Genomic DNA, 23,190 nt, shown 5'->3' with positions numbered 1-23,190 from the left:
CAGGAGGTGTGTGCATTTTGTGTGGTGTGTGATCAGTAGCTGAGATGGCAGGAATAAAAACTGGAAACAAACTCTCTTTAATGGCAATATTATGGTATATAGAAAGGTGGATTACAGGGTTAGGGGTTTTTAGTTTACCTCCTGTTTTTTCCTATTGGCATGTTGGGCCAAATTCACTGCCAGCAGTAGCAGGCGCAATACCCATTGACTTCAACGGGAGTGACAGGTGGTCATCTGATAGGATGGTCAGGCCCCAGAGGTTTCACTCTGCCACTTAAGATGTTGATGTGCTCCATGAATGGATCCCAGATGGGGATTCAAATTTAGGGTCCAATCCTGTGAGGTAACTGAGCACCCTTAACAATGAAGGGCCTGTGTTCCAGCCCTATAATAAAAGTAACTCCTTGTCAAGATAATGGGAGCTACTCCTGTCCTGTAACACACACTTCATTGGGCCCTAGGTATGGAAAGCACTTAGCACCTTGCAGGGCTGAGCGGAGGGTCTAGTAGCAAATCTGTGGCTCCGATAAGTCAGATCTTGGTGGTAGTTTCCAGAGGAGGATTTAATGCACAATGATGAAAGCCATCCACTGGGGAAAGGGAGGGAGATACTGAAAGGAGAAATAGGGAGAGTTTCAAACTGAGGGTGGGAAAGCACACCAGTGCTTTACCGTGTGTGAATAAAATACCTCATTGTTCTCGTCATTTCTGTGCTTGACGTTTTCAACTGGACAAGCGATTTAAAAGCAAAACAAAAACCCTCCACTTTCTGGTTAAATTATAATGCCCTGTAAATGTAACTATATTCCTGGAAAAGCAATAAACCACATCTCTACATCATCAAGTAAACTGGAGGAGGTGGGGTTTGGTGTTTTTTTTTTGTTTGGTTTGGTTTTTGCTTCTCAGATTGTGATAAGGAAACTTGGGAAATCTGGCCTAAAATTTAAGTGCCTAAATAAGAAGCCAAATTGTCCCTTTTTAATTTTTGCTCTGGAAGGGGTAAAAGTAGCAGAAAGGCCACTAAAATGGCATCAAAGCCTGCCAGATGCAAAAGAAGAAGAGTTCAACTAACGTGGAGACAGCTCTTCCTCTCACCACATAGCATGCCCTCTGCATGGATTCTATGCAATTGGGAATCTGCAGGTCATGGCTAGGTAAAAAAGTGGATAGTGAGGGTAATGCTGTTTTTATGTGTCATCAAGGAAAATAGCAATGAGTTAATGCTGACCCCAATACCGTTAACATCTGTGGGCTCCTGCTCTGTGTTTTAAAACCCTCTTAGAGATGGTGTAGAAACCAGGCTTAGCTGTTGATGTTATAATTCAAGATGAAGCAGTACTTTCAGGTGGAGAGAAGAGCCCACACCATCTATGTAAATGTGAATTTCTCACCATATTTTCCTGTAGACCTTTGGAAAATCAGCAACATTGGAGCAACATGTCCCTGCTTACTCTGTGGGAAGGTAAACTGCAGCCCTTGTCCTGCCTCCAAAACCTGGCCATTTTTGGGGAAACTCCCTCAATGTTAATAACTCAATTTTTTCTACATCTTTTCCCTACCCGTTGTTTTTTCCCAAAGGGCGGTGATCTAGCACTATGATTTTAAAAGGGCTTTTCAAATCTGCACAGTGACCGGTATGCATTCCGTAACAGCAACAAAAGAACAAAAAAACAAAAACAGCACCACACCAAGCAAACAATACTGTATAAGTGATCTCACTCTGATTAAACCCCACAGCAGTAAAAAATAGAAGTATGTGGAAAACGTAAATTCTTTCCCTGAGGCAGTCAATTACTTCCTTAGTTAAAGGAGACTGGATGTTGCATGCTTATGGGTAAAAAGAGTAGAGCAGAAAAACAATGTGAAAGAGAAGAAAAAAAAACAACCCTAAATCTGGTTTAAGTTTTGAAACTTTCCACTTGCAGGCACTTGCAACAAGTCTTTTCCCAGATAGACTTACACTTTCTCTGTACAACTTGTTAGGGAAAATCATGACAACACGGTGGTCCCAGACTAGTTATAACACTCATTTTGAAGTGAAGACCAAACGTTAGCAGGGTGGTTCATTATGTTCAAGTCTTTAGCACAGTTTGGGGACTTTTTTTATATTGCAAATGTGGTGTCACCAGTGTGGGAGACAACTGTGTCTTAAATGGGGTTCTCCAACACAGTTGAAGTTGTACCGTAGATGAGGCCTAATATTGCTTGAATAATAAAGCACACAGATATTTACTATGGTTGTGAGGACCATATAAATGCGTAAACAGACAGACAGAAGGCACACGCACACATAATGTAATATAAAAAAATATATATATATAAGGCAGCCCAGTAATGCAATATAAAAAATATATATATATAAGGCGGCCTTCTCTCAGTTACAACAGTAAAACCGCACTGAATTCAGCAGGATAGCACCAGTATAACTGAGAGTAAAGCCCATTGTATTTACAGATTAATACAGTGCATCAACACAAAGAAAAATCCACTAGAAGATCTCTTCTTGGCAATAGAACCTTAAAAATCCTAGGCAACTGATTGGTTGTCACCGGCATTTTAACTCAATGTAAATTTACTAAGAAAAGACACACAAACCCAGCTACTGCAAAGTACGTGTCAGACAGGCAAAGGATACATTTCGTTGTTTTCGCTTCTGGATAAAGAATTGTGCATTGAAGGGTGTTTCTGAATTGTCATGGTCTGTTTTCCCTAGTGAGCAAGATGACATTCATTGGGAAACCAGATTTATTCCCAGGCCACTTCTACATTTCCCAGGACCCATTGTCTCCACATGATTCACAGGGTTGTTCCCGCTGAAATTTCAACCTCTCAGTGAACGGGACGTGTTTAAGAAAGGGCCTCTGATGGGCTGATTGCATTCCTGTAGAGTAAATCCATTATTATTGCTTTTCCTTTCCAGGGCAGGCTAATCCAGCCTGACTATGAATGAACTGGCTTTAAAATAAATACATAAATAAAAAGGCAGGCGTGGGTTCCAATCCTAGAGAGGGGAAAAAATATACAATTTTCGTCATCCTGCACAACTGTTTCTGGGACTCTGAACTGCAGCTTTAGCTGTCCCATTTCCTGACAAATACAAGGCACACCCAAAAGTGCACTCGGGAAAAATTAACCCCTTAAAAATGAGGGTAATTTCCACTACTATTAAAGCCTAGACAAAGGGGAAAAAAGCAAAGGGCCATTTTGCAAGAGCAGCCTGTGATAGGCAGCAATATTCAAGAGTCAAATTCTCTGCTGGTGTAAATTGGTCCAACTCCATTAACATCCATGGAGCTTCATCAGTTTACACCAGGAGAGAATTTGGCCTAATATCTCTAAATCCAGCTTTAATTAGCAGTAGCAGAAATTGTGTTTAAGGTATATTTTATTCACCACTGTTTACTTTGCTGTACACACATTGATGCCCCATAGTATGTCTGTGTGAGAGTTCCTACTGAAGACCTAGTATAAAGCATCTTGTAATCACAGAAAGATACCCATCGATCATGTAAAAATTTCAAAAGTGCCTACGTGACTTAGGGTGAAATTTTCAGAAGCAACTTAGTTGTCCCATGGAAAATCAATCGGATTAAAACTCCTAAGCACTTAAGTCACTTTGAAAATAAGATTTAGGCTCCTAAATTGCTTTGGAAAAAATTACCTGGTATCGGTTTTGTTAAAGGGTTGTTTTAATGGTCCTAAACCAGCTAGTAATAGTGATATTATGGTAATCATAAGATACCGTGTTTGGATTATATCACGGAGATCGCGGAAGTCACAGAATCCGTGACTTCCAACGATCTCTGTGACATTGGGGACCATGCCCACAGCAGCCCAGCCTCCGCACGTGGCAGGGGATCCCTCCCAGGTACTGGGCAATGGGGTCCCTGCAGCTCCTGGCCACTGCGGGGCAGGGGAGGGGGCAGGATGCTGGACCCTTCTCCCTCCCCATTTTGTCAGGGATGTTTTTAGTAAAAGTCAGGGACAGGTCATGGCTTCCGTTAATTTTTGTTTATTGCCCATGACCTGTCCATGACTTTTACTAAAAACATCCCTGACAAAATCGTAGCCTTAGTCATGCTGAAAGGTGAACTGTCAGGCTGGAGGGAGGTTACTAGTGGAGTTCCTCAGGGATTGGTCCTGGGACCAATCTTATTTAACATTTTCATTAATGACCTTGGCACAAAAAGTGGGAAAGTGCTAATAAAATTTGTGGGTGACACAAAGTTGGATGCTATTGCCAATATGGAGGAAGACTAGAATATCATGAAAGAAGATTTGGATGACCTTGAAAACTGGAGTGATAGAAAAGTGATGAAATTTATTAGTGCAAACTGCAAGGTCATGTACTCTGGGACTAACAACAATTTTTTTTCTATAAGCTGGGGACATATCAGTTAAAACAACAGATGAGGAGAAAGACCTGAGTGTATTGGTCAATCACAAGATGACTATGAGCCACCAATATGATGGGGTCTTGAAAAAGGCTAATGCAATCCTAGGATGCATCAGGCGAGGTATTTCCAGTAGAGACAGGGAAGTGTTATTACGATTATATAAGGCACTGTGAGACCTCCTTTGGAATAGTGTGTGCAATTCTGGCCTCCCAGGTTTAAGAAATTTGAATTCAAACTGGAACAGGTGCAGAGAAGGGCTGTTAGGATGATCATAGGAATGGAAAACCTACCTAATGAGAGGAAACTTAAGGAGCTTGGCTTGTTTAACCTAACCAAACAAAGGCTGAGGGGAAATATGATTGCTCTCTATAAATACATCAGAGGGATAAACACAAGGGAGGGAGAGGAGTTATTTACGATAAGGGACAATGTTGGCACGTGAACAAATGGATATAAACAAATGGATATAAACAAATGGCCATCAACAAGTATAGTCTTGAAATTAGATAAAGGTTTCTAACCATCAGAGGAGTGACATTCTGGAACAGCCTCCTAAGGGGAGCAGTGGAGGCAAAAAAATCTAACTAGTTTCAAGAATGAGCTTGGTAAGTTTATGGACGGGGTGGTATGATGAGGTTGCCTACAAAAGCATGTGGCCAGCCCATCTGCAACTATTAGTAGCAAATATATCCAGGGGCTAGCAGTGGGACACTAGATAAGGAGGGCTCTGAGTTACAACAGTGAATTCTTTCCCAAGTGTGTGTCTGGTGGGTCTTGCCCATGTGCTCAAGGTCTAACTGATCACCATATTTGGGGCTGAGAAGGAAAGTCTCTTTCCCCCCCCCCGGCCCCCAGTCGGATTAGCAGAGACCCTGGGGAGTTTTTGTTGTCTTCTGCAGCATGGGGCATGGGTCACTTGCTGGTTTGAACTAGAGGAAACAATAGAATCTTTGTAACTTGAAGTCTTTAAATCATGATTTGAGGACTTCAGTAACCCTGCCAGAGGTTATGGGTCTAGTACAGGACTGGGTCAGTGAGGTTCTGTGGCCTGCACTGTGCAGGAGGTCAGACTAGATCAGGGGTCCCCAACATGGTGCCTATGGGTGCAATAGCGCCCGCCAGGGCAGTTGTGTGCACCCGCAGGACACCGCGCCGCCGAAATGCCGCCACCAAGTGTGGCTGCAGGAGAACCGCCTGCTGAAATGCCGCCAGGAAGCGCTGCTGTTTCTCGACGGCATTTCGGCAGCAGGGTGTCTGGTGCCCGCCACAGTCTTCTGGGAACAGGAATATGCTATTCCCATATAAAGGTTGGGGACTACTGGACTAGATGATCACAATGGTTGCTTCTAGCCTTAAAGTCTGTGGAGTCTATGAGTGTGGAGGTGACAGATTGCTGCACCCACTTACAAGTGTCTGTGACTCAGGAGAACTTTTGACTGAGTCCGATAGAATTCTTTCTGAGGACTCCAGTCGCAGCACACCTCAGAGTATTGACTCCAGTGGGTGCAAGCTCACTGTAGTGTAAGCCGCTCCCCAGTAAACACACACAAAGAGTTCAATGGTCAATGATAAAATGCTATAATTCAGGATTAGGGTACAGCGATCCTTGATGATCACCAGATTTATCAGTAATGTTTTCATCAGCATCAGTTTTTGTGCAGTTAACAGAAAAATTTCCTCCTCTGTCTGTCTGGGCTATCCTAAAGCCATCTTCAGAATATGTTTCCTAGGGCAACTTCACAGGCTATTACTGCTGCTACCACCACACTAGTAATGGATCATAAAAGCCACTTCTGGCATATAAAAACAATGTTCAGGTCTTCTGAAGGTCATCATCATCATATCAGTTGAGGTGTTATTAATAGAGGCAAACTGCCTTAGAGTAACAACGGACCTGAATCTTCACTAACAACATGATCTGAACCTTTATAGAGATCTCAAAAAGTGTGGTTAAAATCCATTTTACATACAATTTTCCCAGGCCTCTATAACTCATGGACTCAAGTGAAAGCAGAAGTAACAAAATATCACAAGTAAGACTGTTCTCATGGTATTTCTAATGACTCAGCCCACACCAGGAACTACTGGGCTTTTTGTTCCATTTGGTTTTGTTGTTGTTGTTTTATTTTTGTTTGTTTAGAAACCATAGATAATCTAGCCAAATTTCCAGATTAAATAGGTTCAGATACATTTATCATCAACACCTGAACTTTTGCATCCTTATGTAGAGAGCCTACAAACCATTTAAACAATTGCCCATCATTATCTAGTTCTTTGACATGACTTTATAGTAGGTTCGTTTAGAGTTGGATGACCCAGTAGTTAGGGGACTCGCTTAGTACTTGAGAGACCTGGTTACAGTTCTCTGCTCCACCATAGACTTCCTCTGTGACCTGAGATAAATCACTTAGCCTCTTTGTGCCTGTTTCCCATCTGTAAAATGGGTGTTGTGAGTGAGGTGCTTAGATACTATGGTGATGGGAACCCTATAAGTACCTAAAATAGACAGTTGATAGGCGAGACCATGCCATACTGTCCTCCTCACAGACTAACAGAAGAGAGAGAACTGAGTTTATAACTATGGTCTCTGATACAGTCAGCCCTTGGTGGGGAATGGCTTCAGCAGAAATGACCAGCAGTCTGGTCCCAAGTCCTGCAGACTCCTAAGATGCATGGAGACAAGAGCCACCTGCCCAGTACCTATCTAATCGCTACTAACCCCTTTGGTCTTCTCCGGGGCATTGGCAGTATGTCAATGCCACCATTGCCTTGTTCATTGCCACCGCCTTTTGTGCGTGATGTCAAGGTTAACAGCTGCTTTCCAATCGTAACCCACTTGTCCTACATTATGGTGCACAAACCCTTCAAAGCACCTGCAGAGAGGCATTTCCATGGTCGCTGAGACTGTACTCTTCTCTTTCACATTCACCCAACATACATCCATTTGTATTGCCCCTCTCCACTGACATGGGGGTCAGTATGGTTCTTGGTCATCCCTCAGGTAAAACTCCCATTACATTTAATCAGAATCTTTTTTGAGTAAAGGCTGCAGGATTAGTCCCATGGCCCAATATGAATTAAAACATATATGTGTATTACTGAATTGTATAATATGAGGTAAATTTTAAATTCTTAAAGGGAACATTTTTAAGAGAGGCAGGCTCAAAAACTGAACCAGATTTGCAAAGATTGTTGTCAATGGTAATGTCTTCTAGAAGTGTGTGTAACTTGTTCAATTTGTTAGTGCTAAATTGGCTTCTAATAAGAAAATCCTTCCTGTCAACAATACTGGTTTCCAGACTGCTAAAAATCAGCAAGAAAAATCTGTTACAAGTTTATCATGTTCCTTTTTTGATGATGATCTGCCCTTTAAGATATAAAGTGACTAAATCAGTCTAAACGCTGTTTATTGCCTGGTAGACTGAAGGGTAGTCTTTAACTTTGTTAGTTTGCTCTGTGGTGTAATTTTTGATAAGGTTTTACAAACCTTATTTACTGCACTTTCATACCTCAACAGTCACAGGGTGAAGTCAGGAATGTAAGAGTAAACAAAACAGAAGGGTTTTGGTCAGTAAAATACAGGCAGTTCTTTTTCCTTCACGTAGTCAAATAATTTGTTGTACATTGCCTGGTTTACAAATAGCTTTTCACAAGCATTTCTGGTTGGAAATATAGTATTTCTTCCCAGTGGCACTATTTTGTTTGACTTGGCGTGCAGGGCATTGTAATTAAGTCTATATATTACTGTCCAGTACAAATGGCAGGCATTTCAAACCAGTTTGTTTAGGTTCCTTTCTTGCCTGGCAAATTATTTTAAAATGGATAATCGACCTCATACTTGACATTTACATCATTCTTATGTGTTTTAAACAAGGCGAGGAATACAGTCATAGTCCACCCACCCAGCACAGACACCTTTTTGGATTCTATAACATACTTTTTTCCCCCCTTTGCTTGTGATTGGTGAATAGCTATCAAAGCCTTGTTATCACAGTACTCTTCCATTGTGTCACAGTGTATCTAGTCATGGTAGCACCTAATTACATTTTCATTACCGTAGTCCAAAGTTTTAGTAATGGACATTTTGTTTGCCAAATCATAGGTTGGGTTTGGATTTAGAAATTGTGAATTTTGAAATATGTAATACCGGGATGACGTGCTCCCAGTGAAAAGTCTATAGGATGTAACATGCCATAACTGGATAAAAAAGAACCTGAGGTATGCCACAATACAATCACAATGTAATGGAATATATATTTGATAGTCTTTCATACAAAATCACGAGACATTTCACAGTCAATATGCAAATACACATACACAACACAGCTTGCAATGTAGGTACATCTGGTAGAACACAGGTGAAAGGTATAAAGGTCTGACTAATTAAATATTGGGAAACTAGGAGATTAAAGATGTAGGACTGATGGTGAAGCATAGAAGAAAAATCTCATCTACCTTAGTGTCAAATTCAGTTCTGGTGTACATAGACACAGTTCCACTAAATTTGACCTAGGGAGTGGATTAAGGAATGCCACAGACAAAAAAAACTGGATTGAAATCTTGGCCTCATTAAAGTCAATGGGAGTTTTACCATTGGCTTCAGTGGGGGCCATAATTTCACCCCTGTAGTTTGAGGACCAGGCGGGCAAATGAAAGAAGTTTAGCTGATCAAATCCTTTTTCACTACCAGATCTGTTGGAGGAAGATTTTGAGCAAGACAAAAAGAAGTAGTTCAGGTTAGGTAGTGAGCCAGATCCTTCTCTCACCAAGAAGCAACACTCCACATGAAATAAAACCATTTTCTCAGTTACCTCAGTAAACAGAGGCTCTTCTGATGTACAGGTACAAGAAAAGTAAAACAAACAAAAACAAACCAGCAGCCAGCACTTATTGCACTGGGAAAATTACAGGAAGTTGTTCGTGAAACACTGTATACTGTACACCTGTCATAAATGCAACCTGACATTTTTTTCAAATCAAAACTTAAAATATTAATACTTATACTATTATTTTCTTCTCCTTCCAGTAAGCAAGGACATAGAGAAAAATAATATAAAATAAAAAATATATTCAAGTGAGGAAATATTGTACAAGCAGGTATTCTCTTTGTAGTCCATCCCCCCCCCCCCCCACCTTCCCCGTGGCTGAGAAATAAATCTAAGGATATTTGTCCTGGATAAACAGTTTAAATAAATACTTCAGACTTCCCAGGAAATGTAAACACACTAGTTTGGCAGGAAGGTTCATGGAGACCAAAAACCTTCTGTCTTTTTTTATGGTTCTTTCTTTTTCTTTGTCTAGCCTGCTCCATCTAGAATTACGTAATCCCCTTCCAAACTGAAGCTCTCATTCTCACTAGACAGGGAAGGAACATTACAGAACAGGGAAGATTTCAGTTGTGGAAGTGGCTTATTTCATACTCTCTCAGTGCCTCGTGGCTAGTGTGAAATATGATCACCTTACTACTGTAGAGTTGTTTCTTGGCAGTGTGCAAGGGAGGGAGGGTGATGAGATTGTAGGGAGTTGTATAATCTTGCAGATCTGTCATTTTGCAGTCAAAGCACAGTATAGGTCATTTGTGAGTGAGAATATATTTAATTAGCTAAACTTTAATGCTAAAACAAATGACCGTTTCCACTAAGTGAGACAGTGGTTTCAGCGCTTTCCATATTTTGTTATATTATTAATTATTCATGTTCCCTCTGTGTGTAAGTGACTCTTTCTCCAAACCAGTACCAAATAAAGATAGACCTGAACTCTAAAGTTTGGGGGCATTTGGATCAGTGGTTTTGGCTCAGCCCATTACAAACACTGAGTCAGCCATAGAGTTCAGATCCAGATCTGAACTTCCCAAATGACTTGGTGTTTCTGTTTGTCATTCTGGGTCATATATGACCCCTATTGCTATGGTATCTGAGTGCCATAGATGGAATCTGGGGTTCAGCTAATTAGAGAAATGGGAGCTGGCCATAAAGTCTGGATCTGGATCCAAACTTTTCTAAATTCTGTGAGTGTTTCGTTTTTAAAGGCTTGGACTGAGCTCATCTTCAGGATCAAATAAGAACGTACACAGTTAAAAGTGAATGTGGGTGTACAAGTATTATTGCCACTATTTATTTGTATTCTGGTAGCATCTGGAGGTCCCACTCTATATAGGTTCTTAAACCACACTCACCACCTCAAGATCAGGGCTCCCTGATGCTAGATACAGTACAAATATAATAAAAAGATTGCTCCTTCACAAAAAGAGCTTGCAATTTAAGTGTGAATGATGGGTGTGACTTTTCTAATTCACCTTTTTATTGACCTTGATGAGGTTTTTTTTGTAGGGGAGGAGCTAAAATATTCTTTCCCTCCCCCTTTTTTCCAATCACAAAAGATTACTGTAGGGTCTATACATTAGTCTAATGCAGCAATCCAGTACCCTGCCCAGTTATTTATAATTTGTGTAACACTATGATTGATTGACCCATCAGCACTTCATGTTTATGTTTTTGAGAACAACTGTATTAAATAGATCTGATACATTAAAGTGTTTTGGTTGGTTTGTTAAAGAATGAAGAGAGGAATATGGTTCTAATTTCCAAATATATAATTAGTTTCTTGCTCACAGCTAATTAAAACCAACCATGTGGTTGATGATTTAACTGGGAATTGGTCCTGCTTCCAGCAGGGGGTTGGACTAGATGACCTTCTGGGGTCCCTTCCAACCCTGATATTCTATGATTCTATGATTCTATGTTTTAAAAGTTGCAGCGTGTTCACATAAACCATATGTTGTTAAAGTGTGGGAAACAGGCTCATCATTTCACAAGGGGAAAACAACAATTTCCATATTTATAAACAGTGCTGGACAATAATGCTGGAAATCACTTAGGAAGATGTATTTTGATATATCTATAAATACATTTTACATCCACAGATGTAAATGTCCTTCTTGATTATACCAGTGAAACTCTGAAGTCTGGGCAATTACGCTGGTGTAAATGAGGGGAGATTTTAGTTCCTTGTACAGATGTGTAGTGCTGCACTTGCATCAAAAAAGTTACAGGAAAGCACATTCTCCTTTGAAATCGAACAAGATTAAAAAATCAGAGAATCCTCTTCCAGGTTATCACTATATACTATACACTTCTTTTCCATTTAAGGGACCTAACTCTGCTCTCACTTGCACCATCGTGAATCTGGAAAAAAGAAAAGGAGGACTTGTGGCACCTTAGAGACTAACCAATTTATTTGAGCATAAGCTTTCGTCGTGAATCTGGAGTAACTTCCTTTGACTTCTGTGCAGTCAATTCAGATTTTACACTGGAATATGGGGGAGCAGAACTCGGTCCAAGAAATTCATGCAGAATCCTACCGTGTCTGTCAGCATAAGATTCCCCCCCCCCCCCCCCGGCTAGCTCCTTTTCTTGATTATACATTAATACAGTACGTACCTGCTGACACAAGGTTAAAGTGACCGTTTTCTTATAAAGTGCCAGTTAATGTTTTGCCAGGGATGAACGCAAGAAGAATTTTTACAAGGGTTCAACAGAACTGTAACCTAATTCATGTACTACTCACTTTATGTGTGCCAGGCTTTCTGCTAAAAACGCCTTATATTTTCAGAAAAGAGCAACAAATCCACCCTTTATCCACGTTTCGAGCCTCAATATTAACGATTTCAGAAAATGGTGGGTAGAATTTTGCAAGGTCTCTTTGAAACACACATGGCAAAGTCATTCACAGCAGAAGAGAAAGAGAGACTTTAAAAACTGCCTTAGGATGAATCCAAAAATAAGTGAGTCTGAGACCTGGAAGCGTGGCTTTCCCACCTCCTTTGAGCTACTACTATATCTGTAGCAGTTGCAGGAAATCAGCTGCGAGCTTGCCTAGGGACAGTGTGACACCCTAAATTCTGTCTAGTTTTTAGACTGTATTTCAAGCGAAGTGCTCTACATCCATCGAAGGGAATACACCCGCTCATCCAGTCCCTCTCCTAGCCCGCAGTGCACCGGAATGGAGCTGTCAATCAGAATCCCTTTGGAATTAAAGATGTAAATGGCTCCCGCCCCACATATACGGTATTGAATAAGAAAACCCCTTCAAAGAAGCCACTTCCTTACCTTATACTTCATATTTTCAGGCTTATATGGAGTAGTCTTCTAAAACTAGACAGCATACGTCGAGATCGCACGTCTTTTCCCACCCATGTAATGTCTTATTGAAAGCAAATGAAAATAGTCCCAGAATTGCAGTTGGTTTGCCAGTCTAATTTGAGAGGTCTCGGTACTGCTAAATTTTCAATGTCTCTGAGCTCATGTTGGGATTGTTGGAGGCAGACTACTGAACTCATTTGCATAGCTTCCTACTATTGGCTAAAAGGGCAGAATTGTGGGGACAAGGTAACATGGATCCCACCCACCCCCAAACTTTTTGAAACTCCCCTTCTAACAAAGATCACTTACTATGACATGAATTTCTACTACGAAAGAGGAGGGGGCGTGAGAGAGAGATTGAGGGTGAAATCTTTTAAAGATTAGCTTCGTTTCTTTAAGAAATCAACTCACAAAACAAGTTCCGACAGTCCTGCTTCCTGTGACCTAGCAACTCCTTCATAAACCAGTTTCATTTCAAAGCCATTCACCCCATAATCGCCACATGAAATCGACTATGGGAACAAAAGCCTTTCTGTCTACGGTACTCTCTTTACTCACCACCCCTGCTGATATCTCTTTTGGTCGCTGTTCTGTTTTTGTTCTTTTCAAGGTTCAAAGTGCTCCGACTGTCAGACTGAAGCAAGCCCCTAAAATATTTTTTTCTGACATGACAGAGATCAGGCACTAAAACTTTCTCAGAAATGTACTCTGCACCTACACTATTCTAATGATGACGAAAATGTGCACCGTGCTTTACAGACAGAATAAAATACATATGATATTCAGACAGTATACATCTGGCAGCCACCATTGGTTTAGATGAATACTTTGTTAAATTCGAGCTCTCCAATGCTGCCTATTACCTTTTCCGTGTAGTCCTTCTTTCAGTGCTAATTCTCTTGGTGCGCACACTTCTATCTTTGTTTTTGAACACTTAGGGTTTTCATTCCTGTCTTCCTGCTTTGTGAGATGGTCTGTTAACAGTCCAATCATTATCTCTTGAATCAAAATGCCAAGTGTTCTCTTTGCATGGGAAAGGATTGTTATTTACATATTGATTAGACACTGGAGGGCAAGCTGGCTTTAATGCTCTCTATGCCTGGTTTAAACTGTGACCCCTGTAAAATCAGTATAGTTTGGTAAAAAGAAAAGGAGGACTTGTGGCACCTTAGAGACTAACCAATTTATTTGAGCATAAGCTTTTGTGAGCTACAGTTCACTTCATCGGAGTGCTACTCTGAAATCTATAGTTTGGTAGTAATTCCTTTGTGATTACTTGGGGGCAGGCAGTGCTTAATTTGTAATGAAAGAGGTGCTGGGGCTCAAGCAATTAGGTGACATGGCTCAAGCAATTTTTTTTTTTTTTAACTTTCATAATTGAGGCGGCAAGCTCAGGGATGCCAGGGCTATGAACTGCCAAACCTAGAGGTGCCTGGTGCTCAGCCCTGACAAGCCCTGACACAAATTAAGCACTGGGGGCAGGAAAGAGAAGTGAAGAAAAAGTGAATTGATTGTGCCATGCTTTATAACTGGGCCTCAGGCTCCTAATCGGGCCTTGATGAGTCCAGTCCAGACACTAGCAATCTCTGAGTGGGAAGAACTCCAGCTAGACTAGATAACCTGGAAATATTTTTTTTTCTTCTTCTGACCAATTTGGATCTAAGCCAGAAGTTCTAGGTCATAGATGGACTCTGACTGCTTCTAGAGTAAGAGAGTGTCTCCTATTGCTAAATTAAAAAAATTTCTACAGTGTGATAGAACCTCACTAATTCTCATGTGACTAAGCCACTAGCAAGGTCTCATTATTAAGCTTTCATTATGTATAGAAAATATAATACTGTATATTTCTATGATCCTATACTTGCATCTACAGTGAAGTACTGTTATAGATAATTAAAAGTATACTTCATTTTGTTAATTTAATTTATAAGTCTTTGATACAATAGCTTTGATATTTGTTTCCCAATTTGCTTACTCACGAAGACTCTGATCCTGCAATTGACTCCACATCAGTGCAATTGCAGGAATCAGACTATAATTCACAAAATTCAATAATCCACAACGGGGGGAACAATCTTTAATGAGGACTAGTGAGTTACTGCTGTGTGTGCTGATAAAGATACTTTAGAAGCCTACTATGTTATATTATAATTGTGCTCACAGTATAATGTTCTGACACTTAACATTGCTATTGCTTGGACCTCTGGGTTTGTTGGTTTGTTTTTTCACTGTAAGTTTTCAGAGAAATCATGTGAATTAGTTTATACATAGAACAGTTATTCCATGTCAATTTACCAAATACTGAAATGTTCAACCATTCATAATGTGATGTTACCATGGATGTTTGATGGAATTATTCCTACTGATTAGTAGAGCATCAAAAATACTTAAATAGCTTCAACAGGATAACTAAAATTGTTTTCTGTGTCCACATAAATCAGAGAAAGCAAATAGCCAAGGACAATTTGAAAAATATTTGGATGATTAAATGTATCCCATAGACCTGTATGAACTTACTGTACCTGTAGTGAAAGTCTGAGTCTCTTTTAGGGCCTGACCTGCTCTGATCTTTCTTCTTGACTCCCTGAGGCTTTTGTGAGAGGATATAAACAGTTCCTTCTGGGCTACCCTCCTAAAGGAGGAAGGATAATCTAGTGGTCAGGGAATTAACCTGGGACTTTGGAATCCCAGGTTCAATTTCCTGTTCCACCACAGAGCTCCCTACGTGACCTTGGACTAGCCTCTCCCTTCCTCAGTTTTTTCATCTACAACAGGGAGTATAATAATCTTCCCTCTCTCATAGGGGTGTTATGAGAATAAATATATTAGATTGTGAGGCGCCCAGGCACTACGCTAATAGGGCAAGATAAGTACTTCAGATGCATAGAACTATGTTACTGGCTTTTCCTAAACCTAAACCCACAATGAAATAATAATGCTTAGCAGCATGTCACTGGTGTTTTTCATGTTCAGAGTGCTCTGCAGCCAGCAAAAAATAAACACAAGAATAAAGGTCTGACAACCTGCCTTGTGTTTTAAGATTTTTCTTTTGATTTATTTAAAATGTCCTGCCACTGTTAACAGGCCATTTTAATGTGTTCCCTACATGCATATTAATGAAAACTTTTTGTCAAAGGCAAAAAATATTCAAGGAAGCAGTTTATTACTCTGCATAGTGGGTATTAAAAGCTTGTATGGACTCTGCTGAAAATAAATTTTGGGGTGTCAAATCTCAAAGTCCAAGTGACCAACAATACTGAATGGGAGCTTGTAATAGTCGTGCTTAAAAAAAAATGAAGAAATAAATACATAAACTAATATTGTAAAGGAAAGCTAGATTAAAAACTCTCTGCTGCTGCCCCACTAAAGCAAATCAGTATCTTATTGCTCTGTGTTTTCAGACATGCCCTTCCTCTCTCTGGCCTACTCCATTTACCATCTCAGGTTTGCTTTGAGCTTTGAGGTGGCTTTTAATTTCCCCAAGGGTGAAATGCTCCTTCTTAATGCAACACTCCTAGCACAATCTGCAATATGGGTGAGTTTCCCCAACACACCATGAATGTCAGAAATTAGATACAACTTGAAAGGGGCATTTGTAAATGTGATCCTGTAAGCCTGACACATTGCTGAAAAATTAGACCTAACTGTATAAAGGGCATTTTTGTGGTTAGTACAGCTACTTAGCTTTTCTTAATGACCTCGTAGATTGCAATGTCTTTATTGCCTAATATTGTATTACAGGCATAGTTTTGGAAAGTTTTGACTCTGTTCTCTTGGCAGATCAGCTTAGTTATACAGGGTAACATGCTTATGAGATGAAATCCTGGCTTTACCAGGGTCTGTAGTGCAGAGCCAGCTTGCGCTGTGTGGCCTGGATTTATATTTACAGAGCCCTATTCAAATTCTTAGGAGGGCAACTTATGGAATGTGACCATTGACTCTTCCTCCAGAGCACAGTCAACGGGCCTGATTCTCTACTTTGTTGTTATGTCGCTACAATGTCAATGGAGTAGAGAATGAGCCCTATGACTTCATCTGTGTCTGCTTCCTCCTCACTCTCTTCTTGAATGCCAAATCTGGTAGTCAGGTATTTAGTGAAGAATGGTATCAGGGGAGCAAGAGCCCCTTCAGTGCCAGAGCTAGAACAGATGAGTGTCAGCCAGAGAGATTGAATGGGCTACGTGGTCCACAACAAGCACCTCTGGACAACAGCTGTGAAACAGATACATCTGCCAGGAAGAAAGCAGGGGACCTATTGAAGCAAATCAGCAAAGAACAACCCTGTGACAATTGGTGGGAGAAGAACAACAGACAGAGATCCTCTCTTCAGAGGTAACTTTAAAAACAATGCTAGGGGTCTCCAGATCCTTGTACCCCTTTGGCATGAGGAAGCTAGAGAGAAACCAGGGCCTGCGGAGGGCGCTTTGAGAGACTGATGTCACTGTCGCAGCACTGAGCTACCCTTCTTCTGCACAAAGCCTGACTGTCCATCAGGGGGCTGGAACAATTTTTAGAGTGGGGGTGCTGAGAGCTATTGAAATAAACTATAAGCCCTGTATATAATGGAAACCACTTCAAGACGTGGGATGCAGCAGCACCTGTAGTTCCAGCATCTATGCTGTCCATCGGACAGCATTATGCAGCAGTAAATAACATCTGCACCCCTTACAATCTTGTTAGCGGGTCTAAGGATTTGGTTTAAAAATGAACATGGATATATAGTGCAACTGCATTTCAGTGTGCAAATTACAGTTCTGACTATAGAGAATGAAGGTCCACATACAGGGCCTGGTCCTGTAGCCCTTATGCAGACCACACTTCCTTTGGCATGAGAACTGTAGGAGTAGTCCTCTGTGGAGTTGTTCTCTGAGGAATGGAATTACTTCACTATAAGATAGTTCCATCCACAGCCAAAATGGTGGAATTTGATCCGCTGGGCAAATGTGTTACTGTTTTCATGAGGGAAATAACAAAAATATACCTCTGGCCTAGGCAGCCACTTACATTTCCCTCTCCTCTATGGGACAGAGAGGCTGCTGAGAGGTTCTTTTTTTGTGCCTCCTTCCCCAGAGCAAAAAAGGAACAATGACAAACTATGACAAATTACTGAATGAGGGAGGCAACCTAGTGACAGAGGATGTGAAAAAAGCTAATGTACTCAATGCTTTTTTTGCCTCTGTCTTCACGAACAAGGTCAGCTCCCAGACTACTGCACTGGGCAGCACAGCATGGGGAGGAGGTGACCAGCCCTCTGTGGAGAAAGAAGTGGTTCGGGACTATTTAGAAAAGCTGCACGAGCACAAGTCCATGGGGCCAGATGCGCTGCATCCAAGAGTGCTAAAGGAATTGGCGGATGTGATTGCAGAGCCATTGGCCATTATCTTTGAAAACTCATGGTGATCGGGGGAAGTCCAGGACGACTAGAAAAAGGCTAATGTAGTGCCCATCTTTAAAAAAGGGAAGAAGGAGGATCCTGGGAACTACAGGCTAGTCAGCCTCACCTCAGTCCCTGGAAAAATCATGGAGCAGATCCTCAAGGAATCAATTCTGAAGCTCTTAGAGGAGAGGAAAGTGATAAGGAACAGTCAGCATGGATTCACCAAGGGCAAGTCATGCCTGACTAATCTAATTGCCTTCTATGATGAGATAACTAGTTCTGTGGATGAGGGGAAAGCGGTGGACGTGTTGTTCCTTGACTGTAGCAATGCTTTTGACACGGTCTCCCACAGTATTCTTGCCAGCAAGATAAAGAAGTATGGGCTGGATGAATGGACTATAAGGTGGATAGAAAGTTGGCTAGATTGTCGGGCTCAATGGGTAGTGATCAATGGCTCCATGTCTAGTTGGCAGCTGGTATCAAGTGGAGTGCCCCAAGGGTCGGTCCTCGGGCCGGTTTTGTTCAATATCTTCATAAATGATTTGGAGGATGGTGTGGATTGCACCCTCAACAAGTTTGCAGATGACACTAAACTGGGAGGAGAGGTAGATACACTGGAGAGTAGGGATAGGATACAGAGGGCCCTAGACAAATTAGAGGATTGGGTCAAAAGAAATCTGATGAGATTCAACAAGGAGAAGTGCAGAGTCCTGCACTTAGGACGGAAGAATCCCATGCACCGCTACAGACTAGGGACCGAATGGCTTGGCAGCAGTTCAGCAGAAAAGGACCTAGGGGTTACAGTGGACAAGAAGCTGGATATGAGTCAACAGTGTGCCCTTGTTGCCAAGAAGGCCAATGGCATTTTGGGATGTATATGTAGGGGCATTAACAGCAGATCGAGGGACATGATCGTTCCCCTCTATTTGACATTGGTGAGGCCTCATCTGTCCAGTTTTGGGCCCCACACTACAAGAAGGATGTGGAAAAATTGGAAGGAGTCCAGCGGAGGGCAACAAAAATGATTAGGGGACTGGAACACATGACTTATGAGGAGAGGCTGAGGGAACTGGGATTATTTAGTCTGCAGAAGAGAAGTATGAGGGGGGATTTGATAGCTCCTGTCAACTACCTGAAAGGGAGTTCCAAACAGGATGGCTCTAGACTGTTCTCAGTGGTAGCTGATGACAGAACGAGGACTAATGGTCTCAGGTTGCAGTGGGGGAGGTTTAGGTTGGATATTAAGAAAAACTTTTTCACTAGGAGGATGGTGAAACACTGGAATGCGTTACCTAAGGAGGTGGTGGAATCTCCTTCCTTAGATATTTTTAAGGTCAGGCTTGACAAAGCCCTGGCTGGGATGATTTAGTTGGGGATTGGTCCTGCTTTGAGCAGGGGGTTGGACTAGATGACTTCCTGAGGGCCCATCCAACCCCGATATTCTATGATTCTAGTCTATGATTCTATGAAAGACTTCTAATTTTCACCCAAAAAGCAAAACATTAGAGGGAAACTCACCAAGTAATCTGTGTTTCAGCAAAGCACACAAAAAAAGTAGTTGTTCCCCATTTTGGCCAATGGTGGGAATTTTTTCCACTCATCTTTAGTACTGGACAAACAGATAAACAATTCATTACATGAAACAGCAATGAGGACCTGTCTTGCTAGGAGTTGTAGACAGTGGTTTCCTGTAAATGCCAAGTTTATATGGAAAGATCAAATTAGGAGGAATATTAAGTGGCTGGAGAGAATTTTTTTCTTCTATTTAGAGGATTATTTGTTGTCATTTTTCCACAATTCTAGCTTATTTGTCTTGTTTTAGAACAATATGTTTCCTAAAATAAATGAAATAATCTCATTGACATCCCATATCTGTTCACAATAAAGCACAAAAAAGCTGCTCCCTCAAATTCTCAGCAAAGGTCTTTTTGTGCAGAGGTTCTCCAGGATTCCATCATTTAACTTCCCAAGCCACCCCTGAACACCCTGCTTGGTGACCCTCCATCTGATCAAATGGGGGGTAATGCAGCTCCCTTCAGTGTGACAGTGCTGTTTCAAATGGCAATGGAAACATAAAAGTGCTCTCCCACCCAGAGGACCGTTCTGATGCTTTCAAAATGAACCCAGCCCCTGTTAGCCTGAGGAATCTTGGAAGAAGGTTGGAACCGGAACATTCCAGCATGGTTTTACTGCTAAACAAACAGTCGGGCCTAAAGAAAGGTATCTAAATGACAGGTGAACCAATTTGGATAAAATATGAAAGGCACTTCCCTCTCTGAATTTTCATTCCCTTTTAGAACCAACTTTAGATCATGTTGTGGGGGCCTGGATGCCTTAGTCAAAGATGAAAGTTAGGGACTGTTCACATTGCTCTCTTGCTGATTCCAACCAGTGCCTCTGTCGTTTCCTCCTCCAAATGGAGTTTCTTTCTTGCTGTACGTTGCTGAACAGAAACAGGCCTTAGGTTCCAAAATGTGTCCCAGAATCCTTGGCATTGCTTGCAGGGATGCTTCAACAGAAGTGCTGTTGCAGCTGGCACACACAGTTCTGACCCATTTCTAAAAGCTAGAAACGATCACCACACCCAAATTGTGGCACCTTCTTGGAGGAGTAAATAGGTGAGCAGAATCTCCAAACCTAGAAAGAGCTGATCAGGACTGGTCTGTCACTGGGTGACCAGAACTGTCTGAATGCTGTCCAGTGGGGACTCTTTAATATGTGGTCCTGCAAGCAGGCAGCTGCTTATCTAGCCTCCACTTAGGACCACCCCATCAAGCTCAAAGTGAATTCTTTGAGAACCTGAAAAGTTGTATCTGTTCAGAATTGGAATCACCAGAAATCTTGGGAGAACAATTTTTCTCTGAAGCTTTCAAGTCCTGTTTTGCAAGCTTGTATGTATATATCTGTCCAAGTTCTCTCCAAGTATCTTCCGGGTTTAGGTCTGGTTCCAGGGACAGACAAACAGTATGACTGCATATAGTGCCTCTCTTCTGTGCATCACCTTACAAGCCAAAGTGCTGGGAGAAGTGTCTTTTTTTTCTTTTTTTTCTTTAACCAGAAAGATGGTATGGATGAGAATGGCAGGAGCCTTATAAAGAGGAAAGTGAGTGGCAAGAATGTCAAGAGGAGAGGAAAGTAGTGGAGGTTTTACCAGTAGAGCACCTGACGCACTTCCCCACTCTGAAAAATGAGAAAATAAAATCAGAATGAATTAAATTTACCTTCGTCCCAATGCTGCATGTTGCTTGCAGGTTTGGAATGGGATGAAATAGCTCTTTCAGACCCATTCAGGGCAGCTGCTTCAGTGCTTCAGACTGTATAGTGCACATGATCACATTTGAGTACGGGTTTTCAAAGTAGCAGCAGCAGAAGGAATTCATTGAAAAAGATAGTTGTCACACTTCAGGGCAACTGCCCTGTATTACCCCTCTGGAGTCCCTCAAAAATACCCAATCTAGGCTCCCAGCTTCTTACACATCACCTCTCTGTGTCTCTGTCCCCCGTGACCAGGGTTTTTCCAGGCTGCACAGCACAGCCCCCTGCCTCCCCTGTGATATCTCCAGCAAACCAGACTGCCTGAACAGGCCACTATCTATGTTTTACTTTTTCTTTGAAAGCTACAAACAGCATAATTGCCAGCAATCACAAGTCACGACACAGCTATTTATCAGCAAGCACATTTATTCTTAAAGTGAAAGCACGGCAGAGAAAACCCCCCAAACAGTGAAAGAACCTACACACATGCTAAAAGCTTAACAGGAGTCACCCATCAGTCTTATGGGGCCTCAGTAGGCCAAAGTCCTTCCAATCTTCTTGAACAGAAGGTCCTGTCTGTTTGCTGGTCAGAAAAGAGACCTTGAATCAAAAGTCCTTTCTTTGTCTGTTAGTCTCTGGAAAATCCTGTTGGAACTAATAAAGGTGAGCTTCCTCATGAGGTAATGCCTCTCTGGAGGTGCTACAACCGGAGTGAATTTGCCTAATCACCCCACGCTTGGCTCCTAGAGTTCTTGGCTCTTGGGGGAGCTGTGGTGACCTTCCCCCACAGAATTACATACAATCCCTGGCCCACAAGGACATATAAACTTAATACAGTAAGATCTCCCAAAGATATTGGAGGAAATTGTCATCTCTGTCACAATGGTAACCACAGCTGAGCACTGAAGGGCACTCAGAAAAGGGCCTTTATTAAGAAAGCTGAAACAAATTACAGTCTCCCAACTAAAATGTTTGACATAATGCTGCTGCTGGGGGAAAGGGACTGAAGAAACTGGCATCACTGTAGGCAATTCTTGCTCTTCTAAGTAGCTGTGAGGCTGACTATGTTCCCAGTGTCCCTCTCCCCACAAACCAGTGTTATTGAGAGGGCAGGAAGAATCCATGGTATGTGGAGAAAACTGGAGAAGGAATGGAATGCAAGGATGCAGCCCTCGCTAGCCTGTTGCTTCCAAAGATACTTTGAACGACTCATTCATTTCTGAAGCAAACAAAGCCGTTTACCAATCCTGCCTGTAGAATACCCTCTTTTGTTTTCCTGCTGGCAGTAATAGCTTTAATACATGGATTAAAAAAGAGACTTGCCTCCAGAAGCGTGGATTGCATGCCATTCAGCCTGCTAGGGCCAAAAGGAAAAAAAATACTCTTCAGAAGAAAAGCTGAGAAAAATAACATGATTAATGAGCATGCAGAAAACTTGCTAACTCATGCTAGTGTGGATGGAGCACAATAAGCACAACTCTCTGATGTTGCTCAGGATCCAACACTTCCATAACACAGCAGTTGTAATTAGAGGTGGCTCCAACACATATGGTTAGGAATAAGATTCATGTTACTGTGAAATACCCCAAGATTTAGGCATGGTCAGATTCTGGATCCTAGTTTAACTGATTACAGAAATAAGCCTGAAGATCAAAAAGTTCAGATCCTGATCTGAACTACTCCCGAATTTGGGGAGATGCAGAGTTGTAGTTTGATCCAATCTATACTTTTAATCAATGATATATAGGACAAGTGGTGTATCCTATTCACTTCTCCCCAAACAATAAAATGATTCAAACAAGACCAAAGGTTGAGTGTGTTGGGGTTTCGGTGGAGTTCAGTCAGGATGCAATAGCAATTTTATGCTTGTTGGGGAATTTCCCAAATTCCTTTAAATGAGCATCTAAAGATTAAATTGGTTTGGCATATTAGGATTGCAGGATGGTAGTTCTGCTGCCCAGAGATGGAAATCATGAGGCTCATCAAAGGGAAATTTCTTTCCTGCAGACCTTGGCAAGTC

At 41.6% G+C, this 23,190-nt stretch overlaps 1 protein-coding gene across 1 annotated transcript in view; it reads right to left on the bottom strand.

The window, feature by feature from the left end:
• NEDD9 (neural precursor cell expressed, developmentally down-regulated 9) overlaps nt 1-12,706 on the bottom strand; it is a 48,703-nt gene extending 35,997 nt beyond the window's left edge. Inside the window, exon 1 of the mRNA XM_073332057.2 lies at nt 12,506-12,706. Within this exon, the coding sequence (XP_073188158.1) occupies nt 12,506-12,517 (12 nt within the window). The 5' untranslated portion in view covers nt 12,518-12,706. The remainder of the gene's footprint in view (nt 1-12,505) is intronic.
• Between the last annotated feature and the right edge of the window lie 10,484 nt (nt 12,707-23,190).

Source organism: Lepidochelys kempii, chromosome 2 (genome assembly GCF_965140285.1).
Source record: "Lepidochelys kempii isolate rLepKem1 chromosome 2, rLepKem1.hap1, whole genome shotgun sequence".
Taxonomy (NCBI): Eukaryota; Metazoa; Chordata; order Testudines; family Cheloniidae; genus Lepidochelys; species Lepidochelys kempii.
The sequence above is the reverse complement of the archived record's forward strand: the minus strand, read 5'-3'. Positions and strand labels throughout refer to the sequence as shown.